Source organism: Peromyscus eremicus, chromosome 1 (genome assembly GCF_949786415.1).
Source record: "Peromyscus eremicus chromosome 1, PerEre_H2_v1, whole genome shotgun sequence".
Lineage (NCBI taxonomy): Eukaryota > Metazoa > Chordata > Mammalia > Rodentia > Cricetidae > Peromyscus > Peromyscus eremicus.
Window position 1 is genome coordinate 164,041,293 of NC_081416.1, and position 25,262 is coordinate 164,066,554.

General features: G+C 53.2%; 1 protein-coding gene across 1 annotated transcript; it reads right to left on the reverse strand.

Moving 5' to 3' along the window:
• Positions 1 to 37: 37 nt before the first annotated feature.
• Positions 38 to 22,197, reverse strand: Ppfia3 (PTPRF interacting protein alpha 3). The gene is made up of 29 exons (XM_059253449.1): positions 21,958 to 22,197; positions 21,048 to 21,149; positions 20,576 to 20,740; positions 19,783 to 19,857; positions 19,543 to 19,617; positions 18,594 to 18,815; positions 17,090 to 17,236; positions 16,868 to 17,002; positions 16,642 to 16,725; positions 15,681 to 15,812; positions 15,385 to 15,447; positions 15,219 to 15,298; positions 13,776 to 13,920; positions 11,505 to 11,692; positions 9,561 to 9,783; positions 8,353 to 8,516; positions 8,140 to 8,267; positions 7,491 to 7,584; positions 7,170 to 7,251; positions 6,465 to 6,665; positions 4,927 to 4,989; positions 4,740 to 4,766; positions 3,566 to 3,741; positions 2,997 to 3,094; positions 2,404 to 2,579; positions 2,245 to 2,313; positions 1,888 to 2,059; positions 1,106 to 1,177; positions 38 to 937 (listed from the first exon to the last, which is right to left on the reverse strand). Exons 1-28 carry the CDS (start codon positions 22,195 to 22,197, stop codon positions 1,119 to 1,121), a joined length of 3,585 nt encoding a protein of 1,194 aa, XP_059109432.1. The 3' UTR covers positions 38 to 937; positions 1,106 to 1,118.
• Between the last annotated feature and the right edge of the window lie 3,065 nt (positions 22,198 to 25,262).

A 25,262-nucleotide genomic window follows, 5' to 3' on the forward strand; every position in this document is an offset into this window, starting at 1 on the left:
TTTGCGTTTTTAACATCTTGAGAACAAAAGCTGGGAGTGGTGGCACACACCTTTAATCTCAGTGCAGAGGCAGAGGCAGGCGGATCTCTGTGAGTTCGAGGCCAGCCTGATCTACATAGTGAGTTCCAGGCCAGCCAGGACTACAAAGTGAGACCCTGTTTCAGAAAGAGGCTGGTCAATACCAGAGCTTTTGAAACAGTAGGTCTTTACCCGTGATCACTGAGTAACGCCTGGGGCTGGGAGGCCAACTGAGCATCAGGTGGGGAGCTCCCCGCTGTCCGTCCCCTCCCCACGCCGCCACATCACCCAGTGGCATAGTTGACAGAGGGATTTTCCCATGCAAACCCCGGAGCCGAAGGGGAACTGGGAACACAGTGCTGCGTCCCTGACCCTTGGGCACAGACACCGCCATAGCACGGGGGCGGGAAGGCCCCGGGGGACACGAGACACAGGACGGGGGACAGGGGACCCCGCTCACAGATGACCCCCGAGGACTGGCGACCAGACGCAGCGGGGCAGGGCTGAGTGGCACAGGGGGGCGAGGCTTGTAGCAGCGAGTCTCCCCTCCCCTCCTAGCGGACGAAGAAGGAAGACTTGGGCCCCGCGACTGGGCAAGAGAAAGGGGAGGGGCGGCCTCTCCCCGCATGCGGCCCGAGAGGGAAGCCCCGCCCCCTTTCCTCCGCAGGTGCAGGGTGTCTGGCTCCCATCCGAAACGGATCAATAAATTACAAAGTAGAGAAAAGGGAGGCGGAAGTTTGGGGTGGGATTTCTTCCTGTCCTCTTCTTCCGCTGCCCCCCTCTTAGTCCATTTCCGGTGGTTTGGTCCAGGCCCAGTCCATTTGGGAGGCGGGAACACGCACACCGGCTGGTGTGTAGAGATGGTGCAGTCCTCAGTGCGTGCGAGCTCCCTCACGGCGGTCTCTGGCGAGACAATATTCTGGAAAGGAGGGGAAACGGCCCAGCCTTCGGGAGGGTCTTCATCCAAGTGAGAGTGAGGTCACTTGCATTGAGGCCAGACAGTTCACAGTGGGAATCACCTGGTATGCCATCCTGTGTTCCTATTGCACCACCCCGAACCCTAAAAATCACCTAGCAGAGTCCTCACCTGTAGGTGCACACTAGCAGGAGTAAGTCCGCACCGAAACACCATCTGCTCGTGAACTCCCAGAAGTCTGGCCTAGAGAGAGGGCAGCCATTCAACCCGGAACCCCCTAGTTTTCCCAGGGATTTCCCCTCCTTAGTACTGGAGATTGAAGGTAGGGGCCCCTCAATTGTTTGTCAAACCCTAACCCTTTACTAGGGGGTTCTAGGCAGGGGCTCTACCACTGAGCCACACCCCAGCCCCTCACTGGGGGATTCTAGGCAGGGGCTCTACCACTGAGCCACACCCCAGTCCCTCACTGGGGGATTCTAGGCAGTTCCTCCGCCAATGGGCTACATCTCCAGCTCCCTGTTTACTTTTTGAGGCAGAGCCTCACTAAGCAGACCTGGCTGTCTTGAACTCACTCTTCTGCGGCCCAGGCAGGTATTGATTTTGCGATTATCTGCCTAATCCTGAGTAACTAGGTGACAGGCCTGTGTGGCCAGCCCAGATCCCCCAGAGTTTCTGTGGGCTCTGGCCTCAAGCCCTGGTACCCTCCGACAGACTTATGTGCCCGGCTCCACCATGGGTTTCTCTACTTCCCAGCAGCCTGGGACCCAAATAAAGAGTCCAAGTGGCTCAAGGCAAGTTCATCCCCATCCTGGGAAGGAGATGTGAGAATAATCCATTACAAGGAATGCCTGAGTGGCTGGAGCTTTGTCCAAAGAGGCTAGTAGGGTAGACCAGATGGAAAGTTGTCCCAAGATGTGAAAGGGTCTGGACTGTCACATTTGAGGGTCCCTTACCTTCAGGCTGCAGTTTGCGAAGTGGGAGCCCCGGTGAGCCTAGAGCTCCTGCTGCAGCTGAGCGAAAGTTGGGGGGTAACATCTCAGCCGAGTCGGGGGTCACACCTCGGAGGTCCTTCTCTCGGAACATCTTCCTCCAGGATGGGGACCGGCTGAAGGACTTGGCACTGTCCTATTGTATGATAGGAACCCACGATGAGGGAGGAGGGCATAAACTCCCACCCCACCCCTGCTCATTAACCATGCACCGCATTTAGCTCAGCCTTCAACCACAATTGGTTGGCAACACCAAGCCCCACCCCTTCATCCCTGATTGGTAACTGCAACTGGGGACCTCCGCGCTGTGGCCACGCCCACCTCATCCAGCCGTCTGTCTGTGCCTAGCGAGATGAGGTTGCTGAACTCTTTCTCCAGCAATTGCCGGGCCTGGAGAAGGAGCAGGGAAAGAGGTTAGTGGGACAAGGTTGGAGCGCGCAGAGGGAGTGCCCAGCGTATTCCCGACCAGCCAAGCCTCGCCTGTGCATTCTGGGTAGGTATCTGTAGAAGCAAGGCCAGGTCGGAGTAGTCGAAGGTTTCATCCAGAGCCAGCAGTGCCCCGTGCACCCCACTCTCGGTGAGATTCGTAGCGAATTCCTTCAGGCCGAGCCCAGACACCCAACCCATGACTCGTTCGTTGGACCACACCATCACGTCTGGGGATGAAAGGGACTTTTAACCGTGCACCTCCCAGAGGCTAGCCCTGACAGATTAGCCTAACTCCACCCTCATTTCCCATACCTGCCTCTGTGATGGCCCCACCCCTCGTCTATGGAAATGGCCAGTTAGGCCTGTGACATTTCCCTCCCTAGCCACGCCCCCACACTGGCTCTACAGTGTGTCCTAAGTGAGCAGGTTCACATTCCTTCTTAGTCAAGCCCTTACACTGGCTTTACCCCTGTGTGATAGCGCACCCCAGTGGCTAGGACCAGCCAGTCCGGCATGCAACTCCGCACTCATTTTATTCTCTAGCCACGCTCCCATGGTGACTCCACTCTGTTTCCAGTAGCTCTTGGAATCTTTAGCTTCCCTCCCTCCAGCCCGCCTCTCCCCCTGCCCCCACAGGACCTCACCTCTAATCTGGGTCTGGCTCTCTTCCCTCCTCCGCTCCAGGTCCTTCCGGTCATAGTTGAGCCGTTTCAGGCACATGATACCATAGTGCAGACTAACCCTGAGCAGTGGGGAAAACTGGGTCACCCAGGAGCCTTCCCACGGCTCTTATTGTTGCTCTTACCCGACCCCTCTGTCTCTGTCTGTGCGCGCGCGCGTGCGTGTGCGTGTGATACTCATGCTAGGCAAGTGTGCACTAGTACTTGCTTGAGTTCTCTCTCTCTCTCTCTCCTTCTCTCTCTCTCTCCATTTTTACTTTTTAATTTTGAGACAGGGTCTCACTAAGCTTCCTGGGCTGGCCTTGACCTCACTCTGTAGTCCAGGCTAACCTCAAATTTGCCATCCTCCTGCTTTGCCCCCCCCCCCCCCAGTAGCAGGTCACCGGGACCACATCAGACCTCACTTTTCCTATGGACCACCTTCTTGGTTCAAGGAGCACCAAGTGAGAATTTCATAGAACTTCTCACCGGCCAAAGCCTCTCTAGGGTGTGACCTCCTCCCCCGGGCTGTCCCCCTGGCCAGGCAGCCCCACCTGTGGAAGCTGTCCACCATCTTGAGTTGACCTCGCAGCTCCTTCTTGTTCAGATGGTCCAACATCCGAGCATCGACTAGCGACTCCATGAAGTAGCTTCGGTACTGGGGCAACCCAAGGCTGGGCAGCCAGTCATTCCCCACCCACTCGTGGTTCATGTCGCCATATGCCAGGATCTGGGGCCATGGGCAGGTGAGGGAGGGGGTCAGGCCCTCTTGTCCCTTCCCATATGTATAGGGAAAGGATAGAGTTCAGTCCCCACCCCAAGCTAGTTTTCTCCCCACCACAGAGCAACCTGGCCTCACTGCTGGAGACAGTGGACCAGCTCAGGGTCTCATGTAGCCCAGGCTAGCCTCAAATTCACAGTGAATTTTTAAGATAGTCTTGAACTCTAGCTCTTCCTGCCTCCACTCTCTTGAGTATTGGGGTTATAGGTGTTCACCCCCATTCCAAGTTGGTGCTGGAAGCTAGGAGTGTATTATAGGCAAGGACTCCACCAAATGACCCCCGGCTCTGCAGGTCTGCGCCCACTCAGCCCACACATGACTGCACCTGGAGAGTCAGGACTCCAACATGGCTTTCCTGACACCCAGAGACCATCACTCCCGCAACACCCAGAAAATACTCGTCCAACAGTCCAGTTCAGGACAAGACTAAGAGATAAGCCCAAAGTCTTTCTCAACTTTAGGGCCAGGAAGCAGACCACAGCCCAACCTGGAGCCTCCACCCCTGGCAAGCTCAAGTCAGGCATCTGTCTCTCTCTGCTCCAGGCCACAGTGTACTGTGTCCTTCCCAAGTCTCACTCGCCTGGCCCTCCCCACAGCCACTGTAACTAGCATAGCTGACACTTGAGCCACTGAATCTTCCCCAACCCTAACAAACCCATCACTGCCCAGCAGCTCCCTCCGGTTCCAGCAATCCCATAGTCCCCAGCTCCCGAGCAACCCACAACCATGGAACGACCCGGGCACCAGGCTGGAGGTGGACACCGAGGGCTTCCATTTTGTCCCCCACCAAGCCACTAGGAACTAGTCCATAGCTGAGCTCAAAGCTGCAGCCTTCCCCTCCTGGGCAGGGACTTAGAATGTTCTGGCAAAGGGTGGGGCGCAGGGAAAGAGAAAGACCATGCAGCGTGCACAACTTGTTCATGCGAGCAGCCCGCCCTGCACCCTACCTGCTCCCAGCTGATCTCCTTGGTCTCCTGACCCGTTAGTGGGAAGAGGGGGAGAGAAGGGTGGGTTAAGGGGACAGGCAGAGGAGAACAGAAGGGACAGACGATGTATGGACAGACAGACTCCTCCCGGCCCCCACACTCAGTAGGAATGGTGCCACCCCCAGGGCCACCAGCAGGAGACACTCACGGGTTTCGTAGCTGCGGTCAGGGACTCCATCTCCTCATGTGTCATCCACACGTTTCCTGTGGGCTGAGGGGCGCCAGGTGTTTGGAACGGGAGATGACACAGAATATAGACAGATGGTCCCTAAGTGCCCCATTCTGACTCATCTGCTTATGCTAATTCTGTTTGGGGTTTCAAAGCTGAGGTGTCAGAGGAAATGACCCTGTGTTGGGCATCTTCCATGCTGAAGTCTTAAGAGTTGAGACCTTGGGTCCAGCAAGATGGCTCAGCAGATAAAGGTGCTTGCTGCCAAGCCTGATAACCCAAGTTCTATCCCACAGGGTGGAGGGAGACCGCTGACCTTCACACATGCTCTGTGGCACACACACACACACACACACACACACACGCACACGCACACACACGCGCACACACACGCGCGCACACACACGCGTGCACACGCACACACGCGTGCACACACACGCACACACACGCACACACATGCACGCGCGCGCACACGCACACACACGCACACACACACACACGCACGCGCGCACACACACGCACACACACACACACACACACGCCACAATAATTTCAGGGCTGGAAAGATGGCTCAGTGGTTAAGAACATGTTGTGCGAGGTGGTGGTGGCACACGCCTTTAATCCCAGAACTTGGGAGGCAAGGGCACGCGGATCAGAGTTAGTTCCAGGACAGCAAGGGCTACACATAGAAACTCTGTTTCAACAACAACAACAACAAGAACCTAAGAGACAGACAGCCAGACAGAAGCATGGCAGCAAAGGATTTACAATAAAATTAGACATAACTGCGTAATTCTCTTTCCTTTTTTCTTTTCAGTGCTCAAGTCAAACCTCCAACCCTGAGCTTGCTAGGCAAGTGCTCTAGTGCTGGGCACTTTTTTCACTTTCAAAATGTTTAAAATAACATTTACTTATTTTATGTGTGTGTGCCATGGCATTCGATAAAGGTCAGAAGACACTGTATGAGCTGATTTCTTCTTCTCCCATGTGGGTTCCAGGAAGTGACTCAGGTGGTTAGCCTTGGCAAGCACCTTTACCCACTGACCCATCCTGCACACGCTCTCTTTTCCTTCAGTTTGAGGCCAGGTTTCACTAAGTAGCTGACCTTGAACTTACTCCGTAGCCTGGGCTGGCTTTCAGCTTGCTATTCTACTGCCTCAGACACAGGTACCAATAACTATCTGTCCCTTTGGATCTCTGAGTTCTAGGCCAGCCTAGTCCCCATAGTGAGTTCCAGGCCAGTCAGATCTACCTAGTGAGATCTTGTCTCAAAAGAAAAGAAAAAAAAAAACTATGCATTTGGGACGGTTCCTCGGAAGTAGTGAACTCTCCAGGAAGGGAGTCTTGGGGGGAGGGGTAACAAGCCAGTTAGTCCCTGAAAGAGATGACAAAGGAACTCAAGTAACCCACCCATGACACATGGAGGTAGTGCCCATGGGGAATGGAGCCAATGGGCCAGGATTGGAGGCCGACGAGGGATGGGGCCGGGCAGCAGGCATGGATTGACAGGCACTCACAGTGCGGGAGGAGGCGGGTGCTGAGGGCGACGTGAGCGACACCATCTCCTGAATGGCAAGGCGCAGCTTGAGCCTGTGCAGGGGATTGCTGATGCCGATTTCCCGCTGGATCTCCGTGTCGGACAGGTTGGCCATGATGGCGCCGCTCTTGACATTGGCCCGGCAGGCGGCCACGTACCACGCAGGCATGCCCACCCAGAGCTGAGGCCGCGGGAAGGCAAGAATGTGGAGGAGTCAGCGGAGAGAGAGACAGATGGGGAAAGTTCGCAGGCGAAGGAACAGAAGCGGCAAGACAGAGGCCCGTGGGAGAAGAGAGGGAGAGGAGGGATGAGCAGAGACAGGACAGATGGAAAGACAGACACGAGGCGGCGAGACCCGGAGAGACCCGAAGAGACAGGGAGAGGACAGAGGTGGGAGGAAGAGGAGGTGGTTCCCTCAGAGCCTCCCCACCCACCCCACTTCTGGGCTTGTGTAGGGCAAAGCCGACCAGCCCTGGATAGCGCACTGTCGGAGGCTGAGGACAGAGGCCTGGTACAGCGGCTCAGGCTTGTAATCACAGCACACGAGAGGCTGAGGCAGGAGGGTTGCCACCCGTTTGAGGCTCCCCTGGGCTACAGAGTGAGGCTCTGATTTAGTTACAAAAGAAACTGAAGTGGGGGTTTAGATTAGTACACTACACTAAGGGTCATTTCAGTGTCAGATTACCTCCAGCCAGGAGACCACCGTGGGGCCGTCCCAGGCAGCGAAGGGCAGGCCCTGGCGACAGGCCTCTTCCAGGAGTTCGTGCCTAGCAGAGAAGGTAGGCAGGAGCTGTGAAACCTTCCCATGGACCTCTCATACAGGCACACACAATGAAAGCATCTTGGAAAGTGCCAGAAGGTGTGACTCTCTGTAAACCCACCTTCCCCACCCAGACAGCAAATGAACAAGGCTGTTCCCAGATCCAGGGTCACAGGTCACGGCCTCTGCTCCTAGCATTTAGTCTCAGCAGCGTCCACACCCACCCCACACCTTGTGGACACTCACTTCCTCTTGTTCCTCCTGTCCTTGTCTCCTGGGCCAGTCAGCTTGGAGAGCCCCAGAGGGTCAGCGGCCAGTGTTTCATCAGAGGGTGTCCCAGCTGGAGGCAAGCAAGCATCAAAATTAGTGAAGCCCTGGGTCTGGGGTGTCAGGGGAGTGTGGTGGTGCACCTATCACCCCCAAGCATCACCAGCTCAAGGCCGCTCTATGCTACAAAGTAAATAACAGGTCAGCCAGGGTCACATAACAAAGCCAAACCCAGGGTTTAGCATGCTGCCGCACACCAGTTCTGTAGGCTCAAAGCTAGCCTGGTCTACATAGAGAATTCTAGGATAGCCAGGGCTACATAAGGAAAGCGGAGGGCAAGAACTGACCTCACAGAGTTGTCCTCTGACCTCCTTACATACCAAGAACACACAGAGAATGATAACATAATTTTTTAATTTTAAAAAGCAGGGGCTGGGAATATAGCTTGATGGTAGAGTACTTGCCTAGCATCCATGAGGGCCTAGGTTCAATTCCCAGTTCAATTTCCCAGAAAAAAAAAAAAAAAAGTACTACCAAATGAAGACAGAAATGAATTCTTGAAATGGGGGGCGGGGGCGGGGAGAAAGGCAGGGAGGGAGGAGAAGAAGGTTGGCATTACAATACTTACCCAGAGAAGTACTTTCCCGACCTGGGGGTCCCATCCGGCCCTTCTCTTTCTTGCCAAAGAGCCGACCTATGGATGACTTGATGCTCTTCTTCTTGGGGGCTTTGTGGAGGGAATCTGGGGTGCCCTCACTAGAGAGACAGGACAGAGCCTGGGATGGACACCATCCCCCAAGTCTTTGCCCCATCCCCATTCTCACCCCACATCCCTGCTGACCTTCCTCGGGGAGGAGCCCCATCTTCCAGGGAGCCCGCCTGCAGTGCCAAAGCCTGAGTCATCCTCTCGAGACGGGCAGAGCGGGGCGTGGGTGGTGGGGTGTCTCCCGGAATGGCTGGGCCCTCCCCTCGTGGAGTACCAGCTTCCTCCTTGGGGACATGGTTCTGGGGACAGAGGTAGATACAGGATTTGCTTGGGGTCATGATGGGACACCAACCGTGGGGTTTGAGAGGGTGTCTACGCTGTCCCTTGCTTGGGCACTGACTTGAAGGTAGGGTAGCCTAGGTCAAATGGGGGTGTAAAGGCAGTGACCATGGTGCCCTGGAACTGGAGAATCCTATACAGGAAGTGGCTTTGCAATAGATGACAGATATGGAGTAGGGAAGGCCTCAAAGAAAGCTAAGGGGGCTCGGGTCCTGAGAACAGGAAACAAGATGTAGCGAAATAAAACAAGCTGCATATGACTCTGCCTTCCTCCAAGGCCAGTCCTCCTCCTCTTCCCAGCCTCCTCTTCCTATTTTTCTTCCTTTTCCTCTTCTTTCCCCTCCCCCTCCTCCTTTCAAAATAGGGTTTCACTATATAGCCTAAGTTGGCCTCAAACTCACAGCAATCCTCCTGCCTCAGCCACACAAGCCCTGGGATGACAGGTGTTGAGTTACCATATTCAAGTTTTCAAAGGTCATTTGAAGATTATAAATCTCAAGTGTATGTGCACTTAAAAATAGTTTAATTATAGCCGGGCGGTGGTGGTGCACACCTTTAGTCCCAGCACTCGGGAGACAGAGGCAGGCAGATCTCTGAGTTCGAGGCCAGCCTGGTCCACAGAGTGAGCTCCAGGACAGCCAGGGCTACACAGAGAAAGACTGTTTCAAAGAAAAAAAAAATCACAGAGCCATATGCATGAAGCAAAAGCAAGTCAAAGTAGGGTCGCTGAGAAGGCTCTGTGAACTGGCTCCCAAGACTGGTACCTGAGTTCAGTCACCAGGGTGCATGTGTTAGGAGAGACCCACGTGCGCAAACTGTCCTCTGACCTCCACAAGCAGTGCCCCGCCCCACATTTCCAGAAACCAGCCTTCCTTTTGTCCTTTGGGACTTTAGGCTAAGGATGCTTCTGGAATTCACAGTGTAAAGGCTCTGGTAGCTCTCTGTGGGAAGTTCTGTTTCTGACCTCTCCTACCTGCACTGGGCTGGGGTGACAGAATACTCACGGTCTTCTCAGTCCCCTCACGGGCAGGACTGGGGGGTGCCAGACGAGGAGTGGAATGGCCAGAGCTGGGAGGTGAAGGGCTGGCGAGGGTGGAGGTGGTGAGGGAGGGCGGCAGTGAGCAGCTGCTGCGGTAGCGGCCCAGTGAGTCAAGGCCAGAACTGGACACCCGGCTCTCCAGCTCTTCTGCACGCTGCTCCGTGGTTTCCTTCTCTTCTTGGATTAGCCTGGGAAGGGAGAAAGAAGACGAGGTGCAAGGTGGAGGGGATGGGGAATCACAGATCCCACGGGACAGAAAGGCTGGAGGGGAGGAGGGTGTGACTCAGGACAGTGAATTAAGATTGTTTTGATGGACTGCTTGTCCATGGCTGCAGGGGCTCAGGGGAGGCAAGAAATCTTGAGAGTCAAGCAGTCACTGAAGGATTTTGACCAAATAGTTGTGATTTCTATCAATTAGAAGAGGTTAACTAAATAGTTACAATAAAGTCATAAAAAGGCCTAGGAGTGTAGCTCAGTGGTCGAGCCCCTGTCTAGAATCCCCCAGTGAGGGGCTGGGGGTGTGGCTCAGTGGTAGAGCCCCTGCCTAGAATCCCCCAGTGAGGGGCTGAGGGTGTGACTTAGCACTAGAGGCTTTACTTGGCATACACAAGGCTCTGGATTCAATCCCCAATACAACCAATTAGAAATTTAAAGATAATATTACTACAGGAAGAGATAATGTCCCGAGAACTGCTAGAGCAAAATGCTAAGATCAGGGCGAAGCCAAGGACAATCAAAGCAGGGTGTAGAAGGTCATGAATTCATTCAGTTTAGGAGCACAGACGACTAATGTCTAAGTTAGAATGTGATTGTGTTCGTCTTATTTCCTGGGAGCCCACAAAGGATTCAGGACAACAGAATTGCCAAATCAGGCATTCTCTGGAGAATCAGTGAGGGCTTCCTGGTTCTAGAAACCCTAGGTGGGTTCCCTTTGTGTGCGTGTGTGCGTGCGTGCGTCTGTGTGGCATGCCTGTGTGTATCGTGTTTTTTGTTGTTGTTGTTGTTTTATTTCAGGGCTGAGGACCGAACCCAGGGCCTTGCGCTTGCTAGGCAAGCGCTCTATCACTGAGCTAAATCCCCAACCCTGTGTATCGTGTTTTCGCATATGTGTGGGCACAGTGTGTGGATGTGAGTGCACACAGAGGTTGATGTCCAGAATCATGATTGGTTATCTTCTCCCTTCTTCCCTGAGCCAGCATCCCTGAGCCAAGCACAGGTTGTTGATACGGCTAGTCTTACAGCTTCCTCAGAGGAACCCATCTCTGTCTGTCTTCAGAGGCTGTAATTCCCAGTGAGTCACCTAGCCGGCCTGACATTTATGTGGGTTCCAGAGGATCAGAACTCCAGTCCTCAAGTGCACATGGCAAATACGTTAACCAATGAGCCATCTTCCCAGCCCCTTCCTCCTGTCAATCCCTCTGTTCTTTCTATCACTGTATTTCCTAGCTTCCTTCCTTCCTTTCTCTCTCTTCCCCTTCCTTCCTTCTTTTCTTTTCCATCCTAGGGATGGAGCCCAGGGCCTCACAGATGCTAAGTAAATGCTCTACTAAGGAAACTACACTCCCAGCCCAAGCTGAGGCTCTGGATTACGGTGTGAGGGTAGGACCTGCCAGAGGGTTATCTGCTGCTGTCGACTTTAGGCTGAGAGTCTTGCCATATAAGGAGGCTCTAGGACATGGTTATATGGAGCCGTGGTTGTCTCGAAGATTTCCCCTGCACTGAGTTGATGGTTGGTACTTGTTCACACTCTCACGTGAGTGCTGCTCAGGGACATGGATGTGTTCCTGGGTGTGGACTATTGTCTGGGAGAACTGCTTGAGGTCCATGGGAAAGTAGGTAGGCTTAGAGAAAGGGGTGGGGCTGACTAGGGAGCATCAGGGCTGTGGGGACAGCTTGGCCTGGGGCTCACTTGATTTCCTTGTTGATGGCTTCCAACTGCTCCTGAAGCATGATGGCCAGTGTCTGCACATCAGCTTGCCCACTGGGGGACAGCAGCTCAGCCCCGAACATCCCCTCGGCCTCCTCCTCATCGGAGCCGTCTAGCTCTCCAGGGAACGGGGGTGGGATGGACCCGGCAGGAGCAGACCGTTCCCAATCCTGTCCCTGTGGGTGAGGACTGAGGTTGGCACTTGGCTTTGCACACACTCCTGACCCTACCCACATCCCATGATGCACTTCCTGTCTAGACCCTTCCTTTTTTTGCAACATGGTGGTGGAGCCAGGGTGTCAGCTGTGCCCCCCTTCAGCTGACCTATATCCCTAGCTCCTCTCCTGGCAGGTCTTTCTTGGACCTAAGAGATGACTAGATGGGTAAAATCCTTGTGTACAAGCCTGGCGACCGGAGTTCAATCCTCAGATCACATGTAAAGGTGAAGAAATGAATCCACGGGGACGTCCTCTGACCTCCACAGGTGTTTGTGGCATGCATGCCCCCGTAATAAGTTTCCTTGTTCTTGGTGTGTGTGTGTGTGTGTGTGTGTGTGTGTGTGTGTGTTTTCTAGACAGGGTTTCTCTTCATAGCCCTGGCTGTCCTAGAATTTGCTCTGTAGACCAGGCTGGCCTTGAACTCATAGAGATCTACCTGCCTTGAGAGCTGGGGTTAAAGGTGCACACCTTTTCTTTTTAAAAATAATTATTTGTAGCACAAATTCTATTTTTTTTTTTCGAGACAAGGTTTCTCCATGTAGCTTTGCGCCTTTCCTGGAACTTACTCTGTAGCCCAGGCTAGCCTCAAACTCACAGAAATCCACCTGCCTCTGCCTCCCAAGTGCTGGGATTAAAGGCGTGTGCCACCACCGCCCGGCACAAATTCTATTTTATGTATGTAAGTGTTTTGCTGCTTGCATGAATGTGTGTGTGTGTGTGTGTGTGTGTGTGTGTGCACCATATGCATGCCTGGTTCCCACAGAAGCCAGAAGAGGGCATAGGATCTCTGAAACTGGAGTTACAGACGCCACCATGTGGATGCTGGGAACTGAACTCAAGACCTCTGGTAGAGAAGCAGGCATTCCTAACCACTGAGCCATCTCTCCAGCCTTTCTTCTTTTTTTAATGTGTACCTGTGTAGAAGACATAGCCCCATGTCCTCATTCACTGTTTATTTTGTTTTTCGAGACAGGGTTTCTCTGTGTAGCTTTGCGCCTTTCCTGGAACTCACAGAGATCACAGAGGTGGGCCTTGAACTCACAGAGATCCACTTGCCTCTGCCTCCTGAGTGCTGGGATTAAAGGCGTGCGCTACCTCCGCCTGGCCACATTATTCTTTTGAACTTCTTTTTTCTCTTTAATATTACTAATTGTTTTGTGTGTGGTGGGGTGGGTGTACATGTGCCATGGTGTGCATAGAGAGGTCAGAGGACAACTTTTGGGAGTCAGTTATCCCTCTACCACGTTGGGCCTGGGCATTGAACTCACCCAGGTCATCAGGCTAAGCTGCAAATGCCATGACCCACGGAGCCATCTCACTGGCTCCACCTGATTATTATTATTTTTCTGTTGTTGTTGGTTTCAGATTGGGTCTCACTGTGTTCACCTGCTTGGCCTGGAACACACAGAGACCCACCTGCCTAGGAGTTCTGGGTGCTGGAGTTAAAGGCGTTTGCCAGCACGTCCAGCCCCATCTTGTTTTTTGAGACACAGTTGCTCACTGAACCTGGAATTCACTATCTAGGTTGGCTGACCACAGACTTCAAAGATCCTCCTGTCTGAGCCTGCCCAGAGCTGAGCAGGTACACAGCACCGCCTCCGGCTTGTGATAAGCGAACGGAAGACTGAAAAGTCGATGCTGCTGCTTACCCGGCAAGGCAAGCACGTTGCTAAGTGTGCTTCTCCACAGCGTTAGTCTCTTAGTGGCTCACCTAACTGTCCCGAAGCCGCGCCCACACCCTCGGCTCTCCCCTTCTTCCCAGTTCCCCCACCCAACCAGCTTCTTCACCTGGCCTCACCCCTTCTGGGATTCTCCACTCTCCCCCCATCTCCATGCTCACCATGTAAATCACAGGAGGAGATGAGGTGTGCAGGCAGGTGGACGGCGGTAGTGGAGGCCAGGAGAGAAGATAGTGACTCAGAGTGATACGGCTTTTCATCCCAGAATCCTCCCTGAGCTGCTCAGATCCAGCTGCCCTCCCCACCACTGCCCACACAAGCCCCTCTCAGTCTGGGCCCCAGAGGTGGCTGCTGACCTTGGAAGACTCATCCTTGGCCCCTGACCAGCGGCCCCTCTTGCCTGCCCGGCCACTGCCAGCTCCATAAGGATCCAGGGGGGCACCAGAAGGTAAGGTTGGTGCCTGGGAATAACGGAGCTCCAGGGCACTGCCAGGAAGAGACCTGTGAGCACAGGAAGGATAGTCAAGAACCCAAGGGCCAGAAAAGGGATAGAGGTTAGGGGTCACAGAGACAGGCCAGCCTGGGCTGGGGTGGCAATAATTGGACTTAGTAAGTTATTTTAAAAAGAAATTGGGGCCGGGTGATGGTGGCACACGCCTTTAATCCCAGCACTTGGGAGGCAGAGGCAGGCGGATCTCTGTGAGTTCGAGGCCAGCCTGGGCTACCAAGTGAGTTCCAGGACAGCCAGGGGTTCACAGAGAAACCCTGTCTGGAAAAACGAAGAAAGAAAGAAAGAAAGAAAGAAAGAAAGAAAGAAAGAAAGAAAGAAAGAAAGAAAGAGAGAAAGGGGAATGAGATGTTTTGGGGAAGTTTGGGGGAGAGTTGTGACTGTACATGATCAAGATACATGTATGAACTTGTCAAAGGATAAATTTTAAAATATTCTTTTCGTTTGTTTTTTTTTCTTTTTTAAATTTACTTATTTATTTTTATTTGATTTACTTTAATATTTATTTATTTTTATTTTATGTGCATTGATGTCTTGCTTGCATGTATGACTGTATGAGGGTGTCAGATCCCCTGGAACTGAAGTTACAGACAGTTGTGAGCTGCCTTGTGGGTGCTGGGAATTGAACCTGTGTTTTCCAGAGAAGCAGCCAGTGCTCTTAACACTGAGCTATCTCTCCAGCCCATTTTTTTTTTTTCAAGAGAGGTTCTCTCTGTGTAGCCCTGGTTGCCCTGGAACTCAAGAGATCCACTACCTCTGCCTCCCCAGTGCTGGGATCAAAGGCGTGGGCTGCTGCCACCACCACCTAGCTAAAATATTCTTAAATAAACAAAATTGATGAAGCTGCACCTGGCGGTGTAAGTTTGCAGTCTCAGCTACTTGGGAGGCTGCAGAAGAAGGAACACAAGTTCAAAGCCAGCCTGGGCAACTTAGTGAGATCGTGTCTCAAAAGGAAAAGTAAGAGGCTGGAGATGTACAAGGTAGAGCTTAGAATTTCCCAGTGACAGGTGCGGGTGTGGTCAAAGGTAGAGCCTCTGCCTAGAATCTTCCAGTGAGGGGCTGGGAGTGTGGTCAGAGGTAGAGCCTCTGCCTAGAATCTTCCAGTGAGGGGGTTAGGGGGTGACCAGAGAGAGAGTTTCTGCCTAGAATCATCCAGTGAGGGGCTGGGGTGTGGCTTGGTGATAGCATGAATGAGGCCCTGAGATGAAAAGCTGAGGATAAGGAGTGGAGATGAAGGGGTGGTCTTGACTCTTAGGGTCCCCTAGAGTAAGAACAGGAAAGTTTCCACCACCTGGAATAGGAGGAAGGTGGCCTCCCCCGTAGCTGGTCAATCTCCATCTGCATTCGCTCCATCTCAGCCAAGAGCTGCTCCTATGGAGAGGGAGCAGAGCTTTCAGGTGAGGCTGTGTTGCTCTGAGGCCACGCAATAGCTTCCCCGCCAATTTCTAGGCTCCCACCTTGTTCAGCAGTAGCTCATCTTGAAGCTTCTTCATGTTAGCAATCTCCTCGCTCAGTGAGTTCTGTGGGGACAGGGGTAAATGGAAGGGTGAGGCCAGGCTGGAGGGGTTGTGGCCTAGTAAAATTCTGCTCTTGGAATGTTCGAGCAAAATGGTGTCTTCAGTCAGTCACAGAGCAAAGTTTGTGGGGAGGGAGGTCTCAGCTGACAGATCTGAGGAAAATGGATGGGCCCCAGGATGGCAACTAGAGACATCCCTGGTTGTCAAAGTCGTGGGCCAGGGGTTAGGGCGCACACCTTCTCCTCCAGCGCCCCCATGCGTTCCTTGAGGTGAAGCTGTAACCGTTCGTTGGATTCGCTCAGCAGCTTGTCCACTGTCTCTGACAGTCGTTTATTATGGTCGTCGTTCATTTTCTCCCTCTGCCGGGCCTGAGCAAGGGGAAACAGGGCAGAGGCTGACAGGTGGGTCCTTCCCATATCATTGCCCTTGCTCTGACATGCCCTTCACCTACACCCTCCTCCTCTCATCTCGATTCCCACCTAGCCGGGCCCCTATCTTAGCCCACCCCTAACCCACCCTCATCCCAACCAAACCTGACTCTGACTCTTCATCTCAGCCCCGCCCACCACCCTGCTCCTCCGTTCAGCCCCATCCTTCCTGTAAGTCTCACCCAGCCTTGCCCCCATCTAAGTCCTCCCCAGAGGTACCCTCACTAGGCCCACCTCATGTATATCTCATGTATATCACTCAACCATGTGCTCAGTTAAACCAACCCCTGGAGCCCCATCTAAGCCCCATTTACCAACCCCAGCTCCTTCCTCTAAGCTCCTGTCCTTATTCTCAGGCTCTCCCTCCCTCCGTCCCCCTCTCTCTCCCCCCCCTCCTAAGCTCCCACCTAACCCAATCACTCAGCTAAGTCCCACCCAGTCCCACCCCTCATGTAAGCCTCATACACCCTACCTAGCAGCATCTTGTAAGCTCCAGAAGCTCTGCCCTTCATCCAAGTCCTGCTATTCATGTAAGTCCCAACTAGCTCACCATCTCAGCTAAGCCTTGTCCCAGGCTCTGGCCCCTCTAACAAACACACACACACACACACACACACACACACACACACACACACACACACACACACACACACGTTCCTCATGCAAACCCTCCCCTGATATAAGCCCTGGCTTTCATCTAAGCCATATCCCTCAGCTAAGCCCCGCCCCCACCTCCCTCTAGCCCGGTTGGCTTCCTCAGCCCCCTCACCCGCTGAAGCTCTTGGTTCTTCTCCTCCAGCTGTGCCTCCAGCTGCCGAAGCCGCTCTTCAAAGTTCCCATGGCGTTCCTCAGCCTAGTGGACAGGACCCATGGAGTCTGACTTGACTCCTACAAGATCCCTGGAGTTCCTGGCCCCGCCCCTGCACCCCTGGCCCCGCCCCTGCACCCCTGGCCCCGCCCCTGCACCCTGGCCCCGCCCCCTGCCGGGCTGTTACCTTGTTGAGAGCGGCCACTCGCTGTGCCAGCTGAGCCTCTATCTCAGGCAAGGTCTCAGCCTTCTGCAGGGTCTGCTGGAGCTTCTGCTTGGCGTCATCCAGCCACTCGGCCAGCTGACGGCTCTTCTCTTCACTCTGAGAGAGAAATAGGCAGAAGAGCCCAGGGGCTCGGTCACCCAGCCACACTATCCTCCCACGGTCTCTTGCTAGGTGGGCTCCCACCTGTCGGTACAGCGACTCTTTGCTGGCCAACTCGTTCTCCAGCTTGTCGTTGGCATCATGTAGAGACGTGGCCTCACGCTGGGCACTCAGGTAGCGCTTCTCCAGCGTGGTGATGCGTTCTTCCATATCCTCCCGCTGAGCCAGGGCCTAAAGAGAGTGTAAGGAGCTGTGTGGACTACAACTCCCAGAAAGCCTTGTGGTAGCAGAGGCTGAGGACCCTTCCCCCCCAGACAAGGCACTCCAACACTCCAAGGGTTTATGGAAAATAAGCTCCTTGCCCCATTGTGCACCATAGCTTTTAAAACAGTTCTGGCTTACACCTTCCCATAAAGATGATGGAAGGCTCAGGGCATGGTAGTGTCACCTGTGTGTAATCCCAGCAATTAGGAGGCAAGAGGACTTTGAGTTGGAGGCCAGCCAAGTTCAAGGCCTGCCTGGGATATATAGGGAGACCCTACCTGATAAATAAAAGACCAAAGACCTATGGGATGCGGTCTCCACTCAGCCACACTTCAGTGTAACACTGTCTTAGAATCATAGAGTACTTGCTAGTATCTCTCTCGACAGTTCACACCCTCTCTCAAAAAGCCGCCAGGCTAGCACAAGCTTAGAAGCCCAGAAGAGATATACTAAGATCAGGTGGGAGATAGGCCTGCCTGGGGGCTTTGTGGGAAGACTTATGGCAGGGCAAACAGCCCCTACCACCTGCCAGGCTAATGAGAAATAAAAAAAAAATTCATTTTCTTTCACTGTCTTCAAGTATCCAGACCAGCAGAGCCTAGCACGCAGGACTCTGGGACAGAAGCCCATGATTCCACAGCCAAACTGGGCAAGTCACCCTGTCTCAAAGTAAAAAACAAACCAGGTAAAGGGATGCAGCTTGGTTGCAGAGCCACTGCCTAGAATCCCCCAGTGAGGGGCTGGGGTGTGGCTCAGGGGCGAAGCCACTGCCTAGAGTCCCCCAGTGAGGGGCTGGGGTGTGGCTCAGGGGCGGAGCCACTGCCTAGAACCCCCCAGTGAGGGGCTGGGGGTGTGGCTCAGGGGCAGAGCCACTACCTAGAGTCCCCCAGTGAGGGGCTGGGGAGTGGCTCAGGGGCGGAGCCACTACCTAGAGTCCCCCAGTGAGGGGCTGGGGGTGTGGCTCAGGGGCGGAGCCACTACCTAGAGTCCCCCAGTGAGGGGCTGGAGGAATGGCTCAGAAGTAAAGTGCCTGCCAATAAGAAGCTAGGACCATGACTGAGAAGTAGATAGAGCATGGTCCCAGGGTACGGGAGATCCTGGGTTCTATCACCATGGTAACAGAGTAAAAGGTGCTAAGGGCCATGCGGCCACGCACAAACACTCAGAGCAGTCCCATTGCACAAGTGAGGGAATTGGGAAATCCACAGATCTTAGAGACCGAGTCTGGGTCCTGCCATTCTTGAACACTCAGCTACTCCTGAAGGGCTGGGGGAAGGCTGGGGTATGGGGGACAGACAGCAGCTCTCCAGGGTCTCCGCCTCACCTCCTTGAGGTCTCGCTGCAGCTTGGAGTTAGCTTCCTCAGCCTTCCCCAGCTCGCGGTGAGCAGTGCCCAGCTCCTCCTCCAACTGGCTCATTTGACGGCACAGCACCGCCAGGCGCTCCCGCAGCTGGCACACCTCTGCACGCTGCCGTTCCAGGGCCTCCTCCAGCTCTGCTGTGCGCCGGTTGGGTTCTCCAACAGGACCCAGGCCGTTGGCAAGGGTCTGGAGAGAGAGAAGAAGGAATAGACCTCAAAGTGGGTTGATCAGCCACCCCAGGGGCAGGGTACAATGAGAGGAAACAAAAGCCCAAAGGTCTGTCACTGAGGGTCACAGAAGTTAGCTAGGTGACCAGCAAGGATCTTAGGGGTTCAGATGTCAGTGGGTCAAACATTAAAGAGACCATCAGGAGCCCACGACATGGTTCAGTCTCCAGGACTCACACTAGGAAAGGAGAGAACAACTCCCTTAAGTTGTCCTATGACCTCCACATGAACACAGGCAACACCTCCCACATTATCACAGATAAACGTAAGAACTTTTAAAAATAGTAAAATTCTCATTACAAAGTCATGGTCATAGTGGTGCAGGCTTGTACTTTCAATGACTTGGGAGGCTGAGGTAGAAGGATCTTGAGCTGGAGGTCAACATGAGCTATAGAGTGAGACCCAGACTCACAAAAGGTAAGAAGTGGGCTAAGGATGTGGTTCAGAAGTAAAGGCCCTGCCTAGAATCCCTTAGTGATGGGCTGGAAACATTGCTCAGTAGGAGAGACCCTACCTAGAATCCTCCAGTAAGGGGTCGGGGTGTGCTCAGTGGTAGAACACTTGCCAACAATATGAGGCCCTAGATGCCATCCTCAGCAAATCAATCAATCAATCAATCAGTCTGTCAGTCAATCAATCAATCAATGTTGAGTGGAAGTCCCAGGGAGGGGACTTAAACCTCTCACCTGTCCATCCCCATCCTTGCCTGGCTCCTCCAGCCCTGACCGCCTTCTAGACAGCTGATCTCGAAGGTTCAGAGTCTAGAAGAGTCAAAACCCCAGAGCACATTGAGTTCCTCCTTAGGGACTCTGTGGATTTCTTTCTGTGACCCAACCCCATTGGCTTTCTTCCGTTGGAACACAACCAATCAGTTCCTTAGCCCTCCACCGAGACCTGGCCCGCCCCTTCTCTGCCACGCCTCCTACCTCCTGGTTGCTGAGCTCCAGCTCTTCCTCCAGCACTGCTACTCTCTCCAGCGCCATCCGCAGTCTCTCCCGGACCTGGGGAGGGGTGTGAGATATGATAAGACCCTGTATACAGGGCCTGGTGCTGCAGGTCTGTCGTCCCAGCTATTCTGGAGGCTGAGGCAGAAGGAACCCGAGTGCATGGGATACCTAGGCTACAGAGATAAGACCCAGCGTGGGTCTGGTGGACCTATCCTAACACCATGCCGAAGGTCTGAAGCCAAGATAGTGAGTGTGGAGTTCCAGCCAGGTGTTAGGCAGGCTAACCCCCTGGTATCAACTACTGTACTTTTGTTTTTATTTTTAGACAATATAGCCTTGTATGGCCTGGAACTCTCTGTAGTGCAGGGAAGCTTCAAATTCACGGAGACCTACCGCCTCTGCCTTCTGAATGCTGGGATTAAATAGTTTATATTTCTTTTTACTTTTTTTTTGTTTGTTTGTTTTTGTTTTTGTTTTTCGAGACAGGGTTTCTCTGTGTAGCTTTGCGCCTTTCCTGGAACTCACTTGGTAGCCCAGGCTGGCCTCAAACTCACAGAGATCCGCCTGCCTCTGCCTCCCAAGTGCTGGGATTAAAGGCGTGCGCCACCACCGCCCGGCTTCATATTTCTTTTTAATCAAATCATATTCCGATCTGTCACAGTAGCGTTTTCTCAAATGTGAACATCTCCAACTTATAATAGCCAGCTTTTCTCTTCCCCACTGAGTTCAGTCGAAGTCAACTCATGTTTTCTTCATTCTCTGATTCTCCTACCTTCTCATCCAGGGCCTTGTGGTGCTCAAAGAGGGATTTTAGAGCCTTGAGCACCTCCACCTCTGAGGAGACCCCTCCAGGGGACTGGGCCTGGCGTTTCACTACCGTCATTCTTAGCGAACGCTCGTGCCGGGACACCAGGCACTCAAGGTGTTCCAAAAGGAGCTGGAAGGAGAGGACACCGAGTCAAGGAAAAGAAGCAAGGGAGAAATGCAGGGTCAAGAAAAGGGGCGATCCATTGGGGGTACACAAGGAAGAAGACAGGACTACGCAGAGGTGAGGGGAAAAGAGGGACCGCAGAGGTAGAGCTGAGGAAGGTATGATGCAAGGGAGCAGAAAGGTCAGATCAGAGAAAAGTGGATGGGACCACAGGAAGGAAACGATCCAGGAGACTGGGGGCAAGATAGAAAACTAGATATTGGAAAAAGGTATGTGGGTTGGCACTGTGCCCCATCCAGCTTAGACCCCTCACCCGGGTGTTGTTACGCTCCGCCTTCAGCTCTGCGATCTCTTCTTCTCTCTCCAGAAGCTGTTCCCGACATAAGTTCAGCTCCTTTGTCAGAGCCGCAAACTCCTGTCCAGGAGTGGGTAGAATCAGATAGCTGACTCAATTATTTCCTTATTTCTCTCTTGTGAGAATTTGAAGGCTCCGTCAGCCGCTCAAGATTGACCCTTACGAAGTCCTGCTCCTCCAGCACCTTTTGAGTTCGCTCCAGAGGGGCGAACTCTCCTCCCTTTTGTTGCTCTGGATCTATGGGTCCTGATTAGGTCCCACCTCTTGCTGCTCAGGTCTCTCCTCACCCGCTAAGCAAGCCTCAACCTCCTTGCTTCTTAGACCCCGCCCTTCCATCTAAGCCACGCCCATCTCGATGATAAGGCCCGCCCACCAGTGGTAAGCCAATTCTAACTCCTCCCTGCCAGAGATGTCTGGCACCACCCCTCCTAGGCCACCCTCTTTTCCAAGGTAAACCTTCGACAGGCCCTGTTTTCTTGGAAACCCTACTCTTCTTACTTCCCAGGCCCTGCCTCCTACTAAGCCCCACCGTTCTTGCCACCCATGCCCCGCCTCCTCAGCCAGCCTGGAGTCTCCGACCTCTCAGGCCCCGCCCCTCCGTTAACAGTCTCCGCCTCTCCCAAGCTGCCTCTCCTTCAGGCTCCGCCTCTCTCAAGCTCTGCCCTCCCACCAAGCCATTTTGTCACTAAGGCAAAATCCTCAGCAAATCCTATTCTCAGGCCCCGCCCTTTCTATGTAAGCCCTGCCCATCTCGCAGCTAAGACCCGCCTATCAAGAGCAAGCCAATCCCATACTCCCTTCCTCCTGGCCCCGCCCACACAGGACAGCCCTTGCCTTTAGGCTCCGCCTCCCGCAGGCCCCGCCCAACCTGAGGCAGAGCGATGCTGAGCTGCCGCTGCAGGGAGTCCTTCTCGTGGCCGAGCTCACGCAGCCGCAGCTGCGCTGTCGCCAGCCCGTCCTGCGCCTCTCGCAGCGTCTCCAGCAGGCGCTCGCGCTCCGTGAGCATCGTGACCATGAGGCGCTCCAGCTCGCCGCCCGCCTCGTCCGGGCCCAGCGCCGAGCCCCGCCGGCCATCCTCGCTGATGGTGGGCATCACCTCGCACATCATGGCGGCGGTGCCGGCCTGCGGGTGCACAGAAGGGGCAAACTAGCCTTGCCAGGGCTCAGGCAGAGAACTGAGGCGCAGCTAGTGTGGTACTCCCTGGGGCCCCAATCCAAGCATTGCACAGGGGGCAACTGAGGTCAGCCAAGCTGATCATGACATGGGGAAACTGAGGTACAGCCACATGGGGGAGAGGCAGGGGAACTAAGTGCTGGCCGCCACGAGCGGGAAACCTGAGGCCTGTCCTTTGTAATCATGACATAGATAAACTGGGAATCCATTGCTCTTAGATAAACAACGGGGACTTCTTAGGTAAAAGCGGGACTCTAAGGCCTAGCTCCGCCAGACACTGGTGGCAAACCAAAGCCTGGCCACTCAGGAACTGAATAAAGCTCAGTGGTAAAGCATATGCTTGGCACAATGTGAAGCTCTGGGTTGGATTCCCGCATACCAGTAAAATAAAATACCCACTTATTAAGCTAGACAAGGTGGTGTATGCCTGTAGTCCCAGTACTTGGGAAGTGGAATCAAAAGCATCAGGGGTTCAAAGTCATCCTCGGTTATTTTAGGGAATTCTGGCTCGGCCCAGGGTTACATTAGACCCTTTCTCAAAAAACAGAAACAAAACAAAAATGCGTAACAGCAAGCAGAGCTGAGTCATCTCCCTCAAGTCACAGGTGTCTAGGCTCTCCACAGCCCGTCGCCCCCACATCTAAGGGTCTGAGCCTTCAACAATGTCTTCCTGGACTCCTCTTTACTCATAGTGGCTCTAGATCGCCTGCAAGACCCATAAATCTAAGCCATTGGACCCTTCTGCCCGCCCACTCGGGATCTAGATGTCTTGGGACGCTTCTCCAGCCCCGCCCTCATGAGGCGTTAAAGAAGAGTGTGGGAGGAGAAAGGGGCGGGGTTTATAGGGCCGGAAGGCGGGACTTGGCCAGGGGCGGGGCGGAGATGTAGAGAAGGCTAGGGAGCCTCTCCCTGGAACTCTTCAGGTCCAACAGGTCCATCTGGCCTGGCCGAAAGCAGGAGGGACTTTCATTCCCCCACACACACCCCAATCCATGCAGCGGCCTAACTGGTTTGAAACTGGATACTTCCCAACTCCACCCAAATAAGAACTGTGACCAAAGCCTAGAACTAGGTCCTTGAGTTCCTGTGAGAAGAGGTTGCAGGGCTCTGGAATACAGGAAAGAATGCAGCTGGATCCCTAGATCCCCTTTGTCTTTAAATTGTAGGTCTGAAACTCTACACTTCCCAGAAACTGAGTTCAGGAAAACGTTTATGAGAGAGAAGGGCAGCTTTAGGCTAGACCCCAACATGGAAGCTCAAACCCACACTCGAGTCAGAACACACAGCCTAGGATGACTTAGGTCGTTGTAGACCTCAGATTCACTGAGAAAGAAAGTGGGTAGTCGGGCTGGAGAAATGGCTCAGTGGTTGAGAGCCCTGTCTGCTCTTCCAGAGGACCCACAAGGCAGCTCACATCTGTTTGTAACTCCAGTTCCAGGGCTTCTGACGTCCTCACACAGACATACATGCAGGTAAAACACCAATGAACATAAAATAGAAATAAATCATTAAAGGAAAGAAAGAACGTGGACATTCAATGTCACCAAGATGCTACGTAATGCAGAACAGACAAGAACTTCCACACTGAGCATGTGACTGAGGGCAAGAGCTGCTATGCTACAATCGAGATCTGGAAGGGAAAGCCAGCCCAAAGCAACCTGATAATATAAATAGATGTCTGGGTCACCCAAGAACCCAAAACACAGAGGTGAGCAAAATGACACCGAGGGACATCCCTAATGCAGAACATAGTAGATCTGGTCAAAAGACAGAGTCTGGAACTCAGAGCTTGCTCAGCATGAATGCATGGACACAAAATATAAACCAAGCCCACAGCTGATCCCAGGTGAGGCAGGAGGATTGCAAGTTTAAAACTAGCCTTAGGAAATCCTCTTCCAAACACACACACACATACACACACACACACACACACCAGGATCAGCAAGATGGCTCAGTGGGCAAAGGCACTTGTTACCAAAACTGGAGACCTGAGTGTGAGTCTCTGGGACCCATATGGTGTAAGTAGAGAACCTACTCCTGCAAGTTGACATTTAACCTCCACACACACTCTGTGGCATGTGTGCACACATACAAAAAAAGTGTAGAAAACACAGAGAGATACAAAGAGATTCTCTAACTGGGGTGCAGGGTGTTCAGGAAACAAGAACGTTTTGAGGCTGAAGACTCTAGAGAAGGAGTCAGCCTAGAACAGACTTAGAATGCCAAAACAGCAGATGGAGATTAAAGCCTATGTCCCACTAGGGACAAGTCTGACACCAAAGCTAAGGCCACAGTAAGGAAAAGAAAGGAGCCGAGGATTGAGAAAACAGGAACCTAGAACCTGAGGCTTGAAAAGATAAGTAGGCTGCTCTGGAATCTTCCAGGTTCAATATTGTGCAAGCTACAGAGGTTGGAGAGATGGCTCAGCAGTTAAGAGCACTGGATACTCTTCCAGAGGACCTGGGTTCAATTCCCAGCGCCCACATGGAAGCTCACAACGGCCTATAACTCCAGTTCCAGGGGATCTGGCACTCTCACACAGACAAACATGCAGGGGGAAAAAAAAACACCAATGCAAATAAAATAAATCATTTTTAAAAGATTGTGAAAATTAGAGTTGATAGCAAAAGTCCAAGGAATGCTAGACTATTTAATTGAAAACAACATATTCTACAAGTTAGAATACCCATGGAATGAGAAGGAAGTCTAGAACAATGGCAGACATGGCCAGAACATAAGACACATCCAAAATGAGAACTCGGGAGAGATTACACAGAGATTATTCAAAGGGATGGGTGGGGCCGTATCTTTTTGTTATGTGTCTAGTGCTAGAAATCAAACCCTGGACCTTGTGCACGTGAGGCAATTGCTCTGTCATGGAGCTATACCCCCAGTCCCAGTGCAGGACATGTCTGAGAGGAAGGCTGAGAGCAGAAATTGGCATAGGGTGTTACCTAGGTATTTGAAAAGACCAGAAGAGAAGGAGGGGGAGGAGGAGG